The sequence below is a fragment of the Camelus ferus genome, chromosome 15 (genome assembly GCF_009834535.1).
Source record: "Camelus ferus isolate YT-003-E chromosome 15, BCGSAC_Cfer_1.0, whole genome shotgun sequence".
NCBI lineage: Eukaryota > Metazoa > Chordata > Mammalia > Artiodactyla > Camelidae > Camelus > Camelus ferus.
Window position 1 is genome coordinate 25,540,434 of NC_045710.1, and position 14,748 is coordinate 25,555,181.

Sequence of the window (14,748 nt, forward strand, 5' to 3'; positions counted from 1 at the left end):
CTTTCCCATAAATTCTGATGATACGATTTGAATCAAACCGCCCTTCAAATGAGATTTCTACTGGGCTGCCAGAAAAGTCTGTACCAGGCACATATCTGGGTGGGAATTCTTTGAAACAAGAAAAAATGTTTCCAGCCCTGCCCATAATACTTCCTCACCAAACAGTATCTCAAATGATTAAGCTACTGCTTCTGTGGCAAGGAGTCAAACATAGTTTGGCTGACCTGATAGGCAGTGAAGTCCAAGATGCCACAGGGTCACCTGATATTAATGTTCTGGTACATAACAGGGATCAAAACTCAGTTTATGGGTGGTATTGCTTCAGTGCCATATACTATGCTATTATTAGCAGGCCAAGAATAATAAAATACTCGTAATATCTGAAAGACTGTTAGGCATGTTGTTTCATCCTTTAACTCTAAGTGTCCTGGAAACTAGTTCCATAAATGGAAATTAAAATAGAGCACAGGGTGTTTTTTTGCTTGTCCAAATAAGGTCATTTGTAGGGTAACAAATGCATCACGCATGACCATGTGTCAGCCTAGGTAGGCCTCTCACCTAAGCATCGGAAATTGTTCGAGGATGAATTTCACAGTATTTTGATTCTCTTTGGGCATTTAAAGCATCTTTAGGTATTTCAAGTAACATTAGAATGTTATGGTTCAGAGCTGATTCTGAAACGTGATTAGAGAAACCTCTGCCTCTGATTTTCCAGCATTCAACAGTCCTGGCTGCTAAGTATTTCTCTGTCCAAATGGCCCACAAAGGGCAGGTTCCTCTTTATTTCCTGTGCTCTCCACCTCCCATACCTAAAAGGGCATTACTGCCAGGAGTCTCATAATATTCCTACTAAGATAATAATCGAACCTAATAGTTCAGACTTGGGCCTGCTAATTTTCATCTAATCAACAGAGGCAGGAAAACATAGTCTGGAATGCCAGCTATGTGAATGAAAAATATTTAGTCATTCTTGAAATGATAGGAATGTTTTTCCAACAAGCTTACATAAACACAATCTCTACTGAGACTGAGTTAAACTTTTTTTGGCTCAGAGACAACTCTTAGGCAACCAAACAGAAGTTAATGAAGGTTATTAAGAGACATGCCCTTCAGGAAAGGCTTGTGAGTGTTAGAAAGAAAGTCTCCATTTTCCTTATGGTGCAACCTTTGACCAGAAGTAACATAATTGGTTTCCTTTTAGCTTCTGTCAGCCTAATAGCATTTAACATTTTAACTGGTAATCACATTGTCTGCCTCTCGAGAGATGTCCTGCTTCCTAACCATGGCTTATTAGACCATCTTAGCTCACAGTCCCCATCTTCATCTCCTTCCAGTTTGCCTCAGTTCCGAGGAATGAATTGGTCTCAGCACACCTGTTTATCACACTGACAGCACTGGTCATATGAAGCTTGTTTGTTTGTTCCCAGCAATACCAGGTCCAACTATAAAGTAATGAAATTATTTTCAAACATATGAAGATTTACATGTCCAAGTGAAATGTTTGTCTTTTCAGAATAGTTACATGGGAAAACTATACAGCTCTTGCAGGAATACAGTCATTCGCAATATTTTTGGTCCTTCTCTGTGGAAGCTGACGTTAGAGCTTGCAGCACATCCTTTGGAATATCCTTAGCTCTGTTAACACCTGGCTTTAGAGGTACATTAGACTCTAGGAAATAGAGTTGTTCACATCTAAGTGTGGTGGAAAGGCTGGGAGATCTAGCTGGGTAAAACTGTTCAGAGGAAGCAAAAAGTGACAGTAAATAAAGGCACCCTGTCTTCTATGACATAGTAATTTCCTCCGAAAGCAGCTCTAAAGAGAAGTTTCAAATAGAATTTTAATATGAGCAGCATTTTAGCACAAGCATATAGCCCCCAAAAGTGAGTAGTTTTAGCAATAACACTTATTTGTAGGTATAACTCCTGGTGTGTTTATTGGGGGAAAAAAATCAATTCACTTACTGCATAGTATTTATATGACTTCTAGGGGCCGGAGGCATATATTTAAATGGTCATCTATTATATTACAACATTTTTGTGGAATTTCAGGTGTTCCATTCAAATATATTTTCAAAGAAGTTAGACTAAGATAATTTCCCTATAAAAATAACTTAAAAGAAGTGGTAATTAATATGATTTATTTCTAACATTTTAGTACTTTAACTCCATTTCTGATTGTACCATTTTATTTATTTATTTATTCATTCATTCATTCATTTAGGAGGTACTGGGGATTGAACCCAGGACCTCAAGCATGGTTTCTTTTTTTTTTTTTAACTTCTGTAATTTTATTTCTTTTAATTGAAATACAGTCAATTACAATGTGTCAATTTCTGGTGTACAGCACAATCCCAGTCATGCATATACACACATATATTTGTTTTCATATTTTTTTCATTAAAGGTTATTACAAGATACTGAACATAGTTCCCTGTGCTATACAGAAGAAACTATTTTTTAAATCTATTTTTATATATAGTGGCTAACATGTGTAAATCTCAAACTCCCAAATTTATCCCTTCTCATCTCTTCCTGGGTAACCATAAGATTGTTTACTATGTCTGTGAGTCTGTTTCTGTTTTGTAGATGAGTTCATAGTGTCCTTTTTTTTTTTTTTTTAAGATTCCACATATGAGTGATATCACATGGTATTTTTCTTTCTCTTTCTGGCTTACTTCACTTAGAATGACGATCTCCAGGTCCATCTGTGTTGCTGCAAATGTCATTATTTTATTTTTTCTGGCTGAGTAGTAGTCCATTGTATAAATATACTACAACTTCTTTATCCAGTCATCTGTCGATGGGCATTCAGGTTGCTTCCATGTCTTGACTATTGTAAATAGTGCTGCTATGAACATTGGGTGCATGTAGCTTTTCAAGTTAGAGTTCCCTCAGGATATACGCCCAGGAGTGGGATTGCTGAATCATATAGTAGGTCTGTTTTTAGTTTTTTGAGGAATCTCCATACGGTTTTCCATAATGGTTGTACCAAACTATATTCCCACCAGCAGTGTAGGAGGGTTCCCTTTTCTCCACACCCTCTCCAGCATTTATCGTTCATGGACTTTTTTTTTTTTTTCATGGACTTTTTAATGATGACCATTCTGACGGGTGTGTGGTGATATACTTCATTGTAGTTTTGATTTGCATTTCTCTGATAATTAGTGATATTGAGCATTTTTTCACGTGCCTATTGGCCATTTATATGTCTTCATTGGAGAATTGCTTGCTTAGGTCCTCTGCCTATTTTTGAATTGGGTTGTTTGTTTTTTTGTTACTAAGTTGTATGATCTGTTTATATATTCTGGAAGTTAAGCCTTTGTCAGTTGCATCATTTGCAAATATTTTGTCCCATTCCATAGGTTGTTGTTTTGTTTTGCTTATGGTTTCCTTTGCTGTGCAAAAGCTTATACATTTAATTAGGACCCATTTGTTTAAGCATCCACTCTGCCACTGAGCTGTTGCCTCTGATTGTACCATTTTAAACTGTCTCACTGTATAGTCTTAATCTTAAATGAACAAAATGATTTCACATTGTTTAATACATGAGGGTTAGAATTAGAGATGGTGAGCAACCCAGTGAACTGCAGTCAAGGCCCTGTTGAAGTATCTTCTGTGCTGTGTCTATCAGATTGCTGAAGATAAAGTATCTGCTGCAATATTGTTGTAAATAACAGGACAGACTGACGGAATGAAAGTGTCTACTGAAGGGCCTCCCTTGCCCATTGATGGCTCTCCCGTCACAGGTGGCTGCCGAGGTGGCCCACATGTCAGCCTCTCCACTCGAGACCCCAAAGTGCTCACCATCCATCATCATGCACATTGGGACATCTGTTATCGGGGGCTTGACAGCACCAGATCTTGATCCAGGGGTCATATCAGCAGTTTGATCTTAATTTGATACGGAACAAGCAACAATGAACATTTAGTACTTTCCTGAAATTTGTCAGAAACAGGAGAAGATGGTGATGCGTTGCATCTTACACATTTTAAAATTTGAATTGAATTGTTAGCAGTTTGACCAGATTTTCACTTTCCATGTATATCTTCAGGAAACCTATTTACACATCAGGTGAATTTTACTTTCACATCTGAGACATTAGCTGGATGTATTACATTTTTTTGAGACAGAGTCCAATTCAGGTATTTAGACCATTGGAATCCGCAGAATTTAATACTTACCCCCAGAGGAAAATAAGATTCAGTTCAAGGCTCCAGCTCTTTGCAGCATCGTGAAACAGACTAAAAATCCCCAAGAGCATTCTAATGCCAGCAGGTGCTTGGTCCTTGGGGACCTGAGAGTTATACAGCACTCTGGGTTTGATATTCGCCTTGGCTGCTGAACACACTGAGAGTCAAGTGGGTTAAGCCACCTCCCCGATCAGGCAGGACCTCCTGGTGTGTGCTCTGGGTGTTCGCCTCATCCCTGAGCGTATTCTTTCTCCTTAAAATTTACCTTGATCCTCATTTCCTCACTTTAAAAACGTATACGTATGTGACGTAACTTGAGACCGCCTTGGATCTGCTTTGGAATCCAGCGAGGTGTGTTTAATGCTTGTTTGCGTATTCAGTGCCCGCCCTTTCTCTACGCCTGTGTCTTGTGCTGTGGTCCTGCCACCCTTAGCTTGGGCTGTAGGAAGACTCAAGATAGTATTCTTTTCTACCTTAATTGGAAAGCTATTGCTCTGCAAATCAGCTCCCTTTTTAAAGCAATTCAGGGAGTCTGTTTTGTTCGTGAAGCTAAAAAAATGTTCTGAGATAATAAGCTGTCAGTCCAGGCTGGCCTCAGGCCTTGCATAACTGAGAGAGCAGAAAGCTTGCAAGAACTTTGCAAGATGGTGACTCTCTCGTGCTTTCTGGGAACCAAATTTTTAAAAGATTCCACAGAGATTTGGGGCCAGATGAAGTCAATAGGGGTGCTCCACAGTCCTGTGACACTCTTGAGAACATTGTTATTTAAGTGAAATGGGCCCCCCACCCCCCAAGCCAATATTATTGTTAAGAAAGTGCTGGTTGAACTCTCATTATTGACATGAGTTTCAGATCACTGACTTCCTGAAACTAAGATTTGCTGATCAGAGGCATCTTTTAGAGATGGTCTTCTGCATCTAACTTGAGAGTGGCAGAACTACAAGCAAAGATACCAAAGCAGTGTAAATTCTACTGTGATGAGTCTGCCCTCCTCTGAAGATCCAGGGCAGCCCCATCATGAGAGAGGAAGCACGGGGTCAGCCAGGCACAGAGTCATTGTTTCAACTGACCCTGGATAAGCTGATTACGAAGAGATTTCTCTTCTCTTCGAGACACCATGGTCACAGTCAGTACTCGAAACAATGGTCATCAGACTGCTACTCAGCAAATGTGAAAGGCGCCACTGGCTGGTCACTAACATGTTCCAAAGCTTACCAGACCATGCGAAAGGGCATTATGGACCCACCCACATCCCAAATGCTTTTCTTGTTATCAGTGGAGATAGAAAATGATGCTTAAGTTACAATGGACAGGGTTCAGAATGCCAAACCAGCTGTCAGACCATTTATCAGCTAAATATTTGAGGCCTGCAAAAGGGCCCATAATTCATTTACTGAGCCATCATCTGAGACCAGTTCTAGCTCTGAGCAGGCAGGGTAGTCATTTCAACAAAAATGACGGCAACAAGTAATATTTATGTGTCCCTCAGAGTTTATGGGCTAGTCCGCTCTTGATGGTCTTATTTGAATCTTACTATGATCTTGTGAGATAAAAATAATGGGAATTTCCACTTTTTATAGAAGCCCAGAGAGGTACAGCATCACATGTCAAATAATGGAAGAACAGGAACTCAAGCTAAGTCTTCGGGTCCCAAGTCCGTGTCCTTGGCGTTGCTTCCTTTAGACCTCCTCGTGAGGAGGGAGGTGGGAGGAGGAGCCGTTGTGACTATGAAAGTGCTTGATCATCGTGGCTCAGGTTCAAAGGCTTTCTTGCTCCTGGCTCCTCTGTCCTCATCTCTGAGCCCCACTTACTGTCATTCTGTCCTTTTGTGGCCTGGCCTTTGATCTGGATTCTTCTCCTGAACCTCTGCCTGGAATTTTGACCTTGCAGTTTGACCTCCTAGAGAGCCTGCATTCCCCTTGTCCGTTCCTGCTTCTCCCACCTGGGGAAACAGCTCACCTGAGAGCACGGAGCTGTTTTCCTGGATGTCTCTGTCCTCACACTTGCCTAGTGCCCAGCCTCATTCACACCCAGCCAGACTCCAGGCTCTGACCAGTGGCCCTCAAGTCTCTGCTGAGAAAAATAAATGGGCTACTCCGCCCCCTTCAGTGTGCGGGCACCCAGATGGCATCATCACCTGTGCATTCTGATCCTGGACGCTTCCCTCGTCTCCCTCTGACTCTTGCCTGTCTTGGCTTAATCACAAGGCCGATCTGCTGAGCACTCGGCACAAGTAGCCATCCTTCATCCAGGACGGGACGAATTTCTGAGTTGAGTGAGTGCCCAGCTATTTTCAGGACTATTTTAGTAACACTTTATTCATTTGGCACCATCAGGGAATGAAGTTGTCACAGAAGTAAATTCCCCAGACAATTGAAATTTGGGGTGTCAGATTTTCTGTTAAGAATTTTGAAGGGGGACTTTCCACAGTGTTCTGTGTACTTTTGTGCCTTGTTAGGCCAAAGGTACAAGACTGTAATTTAACCCATTTCATTTTGGACTGTTTGGGTTGGGAATTTACATTTAGTTTTCACTGTTAGTGTGTCAGATTCACACCAGCCTTCTGATCTAGCTCACTACTTCAGTGGAGTTCATTTATTGAGTACCTACTGTGTGCAAGGGACACCTCCCGTGATGAGGATCCTAAGGAACATACAGTCTGTTCCTCTGAAAGTTAGGAGATTAGAGATTCAGCCTGTTAGGGACAGTATTGAGTGGGGCTCTTCTTTCTCAAAAGGTGTGTCCTGACTTTTGGTTCTCAGAAATCTTGTTGTCCTCTTTGTTCATTCATTAAGCACTACAGTGGACCAAGCCCTTTGCTAGGTACTATGGTTGCAAACAACAAATAAACCATTGCCCCTAATGTGAAGACCCTTTCTCCCTGGTTCTCAGCCATTTCCCAGAGGGATTGAGATGTCAGAATTAAAATGTGCATACACACATATACATACGTACCTAAAAATATGGCACATTTTTTCCAGGTTACCAAGATATATTCCCCATGAAAGTGAACAATAAAAAATAATGCAAGGATAAAACAGAAGTATGAAAGGTCCAGATTGTTCTTGGAACCCAATCATTTTGTGAGCTCCCTCACACCGAATTCCTGGAAAAAGATATCCCATTCTCTGTTAAAAATTTTTTTAATCTTTTTTTGTGGTCTTTTAATAATCATATAATCATACTACTGTCTTTTCCTATTAAATATGAGATTGGTAAAGGAAGGAAAATATGACCAATAGCCAAAATTCCTTAGAAAAAAGCATACAAGGTTAATAAACAGGCCTAAAGTAAATATATGGTTGCTTCTCTATCTGCCCATAAAATAATAGTAGTCTTAGGAACATTTTCACACCATTCATTTTAAAATAAAGAAACTGCTCTGAGATAAGTACTTTAGAAATTACAAAGATGTAGGTGTTGTTATGAGAAATATATACAAAGGAAAAAAAGGATAACTAAATGTGTGGTGGCTGAAAGAATTTGAAAACTGCAACTGTTTAAGAGACTTTTTTCCATGACTTAAATGAGACTTTCTTAAATACACATTCATGCCCCATGGAAATTCCCACTTCCAGATTAGGGAATTTTTGTATCCTGGATTTTTTTTTTCTTATTGTCTACAGTAATAAAATTTTCCCTCTAGCTTCATTTGGGAAAATTTCATCTTTACTGTACTTCTCTTCCCAGGCTGCCAGTTATGTTAACAATTTGCTGATTTATTTGAATGGTTTTCTGACTAGTTATGGTCACATCTGAAAAGTAACCATGGTAACAGAATGACATATGAAGACACTATAAAACAGATAAGCTATCTCCTTTGGTTATGTCTTGGACAACTTGATCTCCAGTTTTATTGCCCTGGACAGGCTACCAGTAATGAGTGGGGCTATAGGAGGCCTTATATATTTAGCCATATAAACCAAGTGAAGTTTTGGAATTTTCCCACTCATTAGATATTCATGTGCCTTAACCAAGTCCAACCCCCCCCCCCAAAAAAAATCTTAAGGAAGAGAGTGCCTGAATTAGGCCTGAAAAGACAACATAATTGTTCATCTTTATCTCTCACAATCAAATAAGCAGGTTTGTGAATTTACACAGAAGAGCTATGTGAAATACGCAAACCATTAATAAATCCCAAAAGGAGAGGTAGTAAGAGGCAGATAGGAATTAGCTTCATTTATCTTATTACTTCCGCTTTAAATTTTTTAACTTATAAAAGAAATATAAGACTATAACTGCCTTAAAAACTACTTTTTCTAGAAATTTGCCTATAGGCTAGGTTTTTCCAGAAAAACATTTTTGGTATGTGTCTGGGTGGGCACACTTGCACTTGTATAGATTCGTAGGACTCAAGGGCACTGGTAGGCAGCTGCCCCCAACAGCCAGGCCCCCCCCCCCCCAGCCTGCCACTCACCCAGAGCTCAGCCCGGGGAGCCCGCCGCACTCCTAGAGACCACTGAGCTCTGGAACCAGAGCTAATTATTACCCTCCCAACAGAGTCAGTGCTGCAGACAGACCTAAGAGCAGTGGCTCGGTGTGCCTTCCACAAGTGTGCTTTCCCAGAGTCGCCCGTCCATGCTCAAGAGCAACTAATTGGCTGTCAGCCTCCCCAGGGTTGCTGATCAGAAAGAGTGCTTCACACATTTCTCAATGGAGATAATTAGTATGCTTTGCAAGATAAACAGCTCATAGTAATCAAGGTAATGAGAAGAACCTTGTATGCATTAATTCAAAACCAGTTCAGTGGAGTAATACAGTTTAGACACAAAGTTAAAAGCATTTATTAACATTTTCATTTAAGCTATTTCTATCTGAAATATAAAAACCAGTGATTATAGACGTTGTTTCAGAAGCAAATTAACATTATTACACATTTTTAAATAACTGATAGTCAGAATACATTTTTTGTTCTGTTATTGTCCCAAACATGTTAAACTATCCAGTGTGATGACAGAATATTAAAACTTTAAACCAACACCTTAAAAGGTTGGATTTGGGTTTCAACTTCTTACTTCCCTTTCCTCTTTTTGGAAAATTCTCCATAAAATAAAGTAAAAAGGAAGAAAGCAGAGAGCTTAGATTTGCTTAACACATTTATACCTCCTGAATACTGAAAGGTGTTACTTTAAGGTCTAGTGCTGAGGCCTTGGTGTTAAAGTGATGATTTTTATTTCAGTTTTATACTCTTGACCAAATTAATTGTGATCACAGTGCCATCATACCCTATTGAGGAGATAAAACTGCTCCTAAGAAGAACTTGAACATCCGTGTGAAATACTGATGATGTTCTGATTTAGAAGCTTAGTGTATGAGGCTCTTTAAATCTTAAAAAATATGAATGTTTTCCTGGAAATGTTTTTACTGTTAAGGGATTTGTTGGGCTTCCTAGGATATGAAAGAGATATCCATCCCTTAATTTTAAATAAGTGTAAAATAAAGAACCAGTAAGTGTTTGTTTGTGTTACTGCATGTTATAATAGTTTCCTTCCAGAATTTTGTTCTCTGAGACTTGGAATAAGAATTGGTGACTGTATTTCTGCACTCCTGACACAGTCCCAAGGGTTCTTGTAAAAATCGCTCTTCTGGACAGTACGAGGTACTTGGAAAGTCTTTAAAAATCATTCGGAAAAACAGGTTGAGGCGAGGAGAGATTCCCACTCAGATGCAGGCTAGGAATCAGCAAACTGAATCTACACATAACAAACACCCATTTTTGTTCTTTATTGCTTCTAGGCTCAGAAAATATTTCTAGAATTCTTCTCCACAAAGAAGCGGTTCCAGGGTTCCCTTTAGAAATAGTTGTAGCCAAAGACAATGAATTCCTGCTGTTTCAAGCCTTCTTCCTTTGGAGGACATTAAGGTATTTCTTTAATTCCTCAGCTGATTCAATATGAGATGAGATGGAATTTCAGGGTGATCCTGTAAGCAGCACTTCTTTGAGTCTCCCCTTGCCAAATCCATCTTTGTGCAAGCATTTTCTCATTCTCCTAAATAAGGAGATCCAAGACCAGACCATTTTCTGTCCTCTGAAAGTGGCCCCTAACACATCTCTGCCCAACCAGCTTAAAGGGAGACGGTTTTCTTTGCTTCAGGCAACAGGCAGTTGTATCAATGTCTCCATTGTCTGTTCAACTGATGTTAGCCAAATTCTCCAAGGACATGGCATCACCATCATCCTTCTAGAAAGGCATGTACTCTCTGGGATGCCATGTCAGTATTGTACCCCAGGTAATCTATGAGCACAGAAAGGTAGGATTTAAATGGGAGTCATCTGGTCTTTGGGCCAAGCCCCATCAGGATATTTTCTGTAGTCAGAGCACTGTTGCATAGAGAAAGCATGGGATAAAAACAGTTCCCAATACACAAACTTCAGGATGCTCTAACAAGCAAAATGCACGTTTCACATATTTCACTGACACTTCCTCAAACTCTTTATTTGGATTAGAAACAATCATACTGTGATACTATGGTTCTAGATTCTTTAAACTTACCTCTTTCCCCACTAAGAACTTCCTTGGATAGAAACCATACAAAAAAGTCTAACCAGCTCTTAGTTACTCTTTAAGGACTGTAAATGTAATTTTGATTCGAAATGCTCTAACTCAAGATGGTATCAAGTGTGGTCTCACTTTGGAATTTATTATTTGGAATAAGAAATTGAATTTCAGTACTCTCACAGCACTTCATTCTCAAAATACTGCCCTGATGGTAGTAATAGGACCAGTGCTGAGATTACATATTAATATACTGGACTGAAAGCAGACGCCCAGATCCATTTATGATAGTGTCAGGGTTTTTGCTAGACGATTTATAGTTGCATATTTCTGTTGTAATATTGTTCTTACAGAATTATAAAATAGAGTTGGCCTCACGTGGTAGGAAACCAAACACTAAAACGTTGAGAGAATGATGAAAGGGAATAGAACATGATGTATGACTTTAGGTGAAATGTTAGGAGGCAGCTAGTTGCCTGCATATGTGTCTTTACAAATCGGCTATTACTCCAGTGACATAGGACAACAGCAGTAAGCACCCCAGAACAGGTGCCACCATCCTCAAAAGGCTGTAAAAATGTATTCCAGTTTGTATTTGAAAAGGAAAACTGTGCTTACTTGCTTAGCATAATAAAATAAGATGACTAGTGTTAAAATGCTTTTTTAAAAAAAAATTTAGACTTTTGTCTATACTTAATATATCACAGTGAGTGTTACGTTCAGCCTAATCTATTGAGGGGCAGTTGAATAGTTTTAGAGTAAGTTGGTTTCGTTAAATAAATGGTCTTGTTGAGTTTTCTGTGTCTTAATATTAAATATTGAGGGAGGCAGAATTTGAAAAGTATATACGTCCCAATTTCTTCCATCTAATGTACATCATCGCTGAATAGGGAAATATTCATTACAAAGGCACAAAGTAATGTTTTGCTTCTTGCATTCCCCCCATCATCTGAGGCCTGGAAGACATCCAGTAGGACTTTTTTTTATTTAATTGAAGTATAGTCAGTTGCCATGTGTCAATTTCTGATGTACAGCACAATGTCCCAGTTATGCATAAGTAGGACTTGTTTTACCTAAAATATTTACAATGTAGCATCGTGGAACCAGCACCTTCTTAAACAGCCTTTCTATGCTTTTTTTTTTTCTTTCATTTGTTAAACTTTGCTAAAGCTGTTATCCTGAATGCTATAGGAAAACATACTGAACGTATTTCCTCTGTTGGAGAAATGTGCGCTCGATTCACGTCTGGGACTGCACACCCAGCTGACGAAGCCATTTGGCCAAAGTGTTGGGCTGTCCAAGTCAGTGTCGTGGTTCTGACTCTCAAACAACCAATTATTATTTTTTCTTTCACTTTCTAGCCTCAGATCACAATCTTAATCCCACCTATTAATCATCATATGTACCAAAAATAGCATATACATCACTACTGATTCTCTTAACAAATCCCTAAAATTCACTGCAAGTGAAATCCCGCGCTGCCCTCTGATTATTATGCAATTTCAGTGTCAGTGTAATCTGCCCAGATATATATTTTTTCCATCATATACTTTCTGAAGGCAAAAGTTTCTCATAAACTTAGGTGTCAATAAGGAATACAAGGTTTTGGTTTGTGTAGATGTGTCCAAGACATTTCTTTATCCATAAGCCACTAACTAAAGCACTGGACATAGAGTTTAGACTCCATCCCTGATCCTTCCTCTAGTAACTCTCTAGAACAGAGACCTAAGTCCTTCAGTGGGATAATCTGTGGTGTGGTTACACACAGTGCTGGTCCTCTGCTCTCTCTCATATTTGTGGTTAGAATAAATTTGGTAAAACCTTAGCAGTCCTGTGGCTGAAGGCTGAAATAGAATTATTGTCTTGGGTAGGTAGTAAGAGTAGTGATAAAGGAAAGACCATAGGTTTGAAAATCGAAGATGTTTAGAGGAAGTAGGAAGGTAGCACTACTGTGTTTCATTCACTGTGTCTTAAAACTTGCCTAAAATTAAACTACTTTTTGATGTTTACAGTTACCGCTCAGAAAGTATGCTTCAGTCATCGAAGGAAATTAGAAATTTTACAGCAGTGGGAATTTTATGTAAAGTTTCAGGGAGATGTTCTTTCAGCGTTGCTGTAATAAAAACGGAGTGTGCTACCCCCTCTTCACACAGTATTTTTACTGGGAGAATGCTGATCAAAGCATCTCCTTAATAAGTCAGAGTTGCTCACTACCTGTGAAGAGTTGAATCACTGGCCTCTTTTAGCAGATGGATAAAAACGTAGAACTCTTGGTCTTAGCAGTGGCAGCTAAAACACTTATTTTTGGTCTCTCTTCCATGGTAACGGGAGATGAAACTTGAGAAGACAGTGTGGACTAATGGATAGAGTGTTGGACAGGAGGTCAGGAACCTCTGTTCTGTTCTATTCCCAGCCTGCTACTGGGTTGCTGTATAAACTTAGATAAGCCACTTACCCTCTCTGCACCTCATATTTTCCATTTGTGAAAACATAGGTAGAGACATTCTGTACTGAGTGCCTCACGAAGATACTGTGAGAGCCAGCACATCCGGAAGAAGTTCATAGTGTCTTTTGGTGGAAAAGAGGCCACTTAAAGGTGTCGGTATCCCTGTTGCCTTTGGCAACGCTCTTCTCCCAGTTTGACATTATGTGAACCGTCCCTGGTCAGTCGCTGCAGAGCAGTTCCTGTTAACAGTGGGCTTTGTATCGCACAAAAGCAGGGTGTGACCCTGGAGCCAGAAGGCCTGGGTTTGAATCTGAGGTCCACCTCTCACTAACTCTGTGACCTTGGGTCAGTCAGGACCCTAGATTGCATCATCTGTAAAATAGGGATAATGATGGCACCCACATCACTGGACCGTGATAAAAGTTAAAGGCATTTATGAAGAGCACTTCAGACGTTATGCAGGTATATGATACACTTCACGTAGGTGTGTAATTACTGTTATTACCCGGAACAATTCCTCATTATTAACGTGGCAGGGAAGGTCAGGCTCACCTCTGGCCTTAGTTTCTTTACTCTGCATCTCATCCCAGGGTGACTGCTCTCTCTGCCCCTCGAACACTTGTGTCTCAGTCTCCCCCTCCTATAGGCCCTGGGCTGTGAGTGTAAGCTCCTACAGACGATGCACTCCGCCATGTCTTCTGCAGTCACTGGAAGGATGTCACGTGAAAGATCAAAGAAATCCAGATGTTTTAAACTAGCCTCAAAAATATCTCCAATTCATTAACTTGAAAAAAAGGCTAACAGATTTCAGAAGCATTGCAAAATGGAGAGCAAGATCATTGACAATTGGAAGCTCTGTCCTGGTTATTGTAAAAAATAAACTCAGAAAACAGGAAGAAAGAGAACAGTTCACAATTTAAATGGCGTTCATTTTAACCTCTCTTGTCTGCTTTCTGTAGTGATGACCAACAGAAAAGTGTCGTGTGAGGGTTCCCAAAAATGCAGAAATTGCTCAAACGTTGAAGAAATAGAACGTCCAAATTTTCAGAAATCTAAAATAACATTTCTTTTTCAGGGATTAAAGACAGTATGAAAATGTGAAAGTTTAAGATTGATGAAAATTATCTATTAGTTTTGGTGGGGTTTTTTTTTTTTTTTTGGTAACTTACCGTAGTGTGGGATTTCAAAAGCTGAATAGCATCTAAGAGGTAATCATATGTTTCATTGATTTTTTTTTTCTGTCTTTATTATTAGAACCAACCTACATCACAATTGATCCACCTGCCTGTGGGGAGTTAGCAAACTGCAGCCTGACGGACAAGGACTGCACTTATGGTTTCAAGCTTGATCCCACTGGTTGTCGCACTTGTCAGTGCAGAAGCCGTGAGTACACAAAAGACTGTTTTTCCTGAGCCTAATGTGATATTGTCAAAGCATATTTTTGTGATTGAATATCTTTTTCATTCCTATTCATGACATTGCCTTAGCAACCTGAAGGAAGGAAAAAAAAATGTGTATTTAACATGAACACACAATCATTTGGAGAAAAAGAGCTGCTCCTTTATTCTGGTTTTCTCCTTCATTTCACTGTGTTCAGACCCTCCCGGATGTCCA

At 39.6% G+C, this 14,748-nt stretch overlaps 1 protein-coding gene across 4 annotated transcripts in view; it reads left to right on the forward strand.

Annotated features, from left to right (window-relative positions):
• Nucleotides 1-14,748, forward strand: part of CRIM1 (cysteine rich transmembrane BMP regulator 1) — a 186,692-nt gene that overhangs the window by 122,006 nt on the left and 49,938 nt on the right. For all 4 annotated transcript variants that reach the window (XM_032497337.1, XM_032497336.1, XM_032497338.1 and 1 more), the window contains one exon: nt 14,389-14,517. In XM_032497337.1, the coding sequence (XP_032353228.1) occupies nt 14,389-14,517 (129 nt within the window). The remainder of the gene's footprint in view (nt 1-14,388; nt 14,518-14,748) is intronic.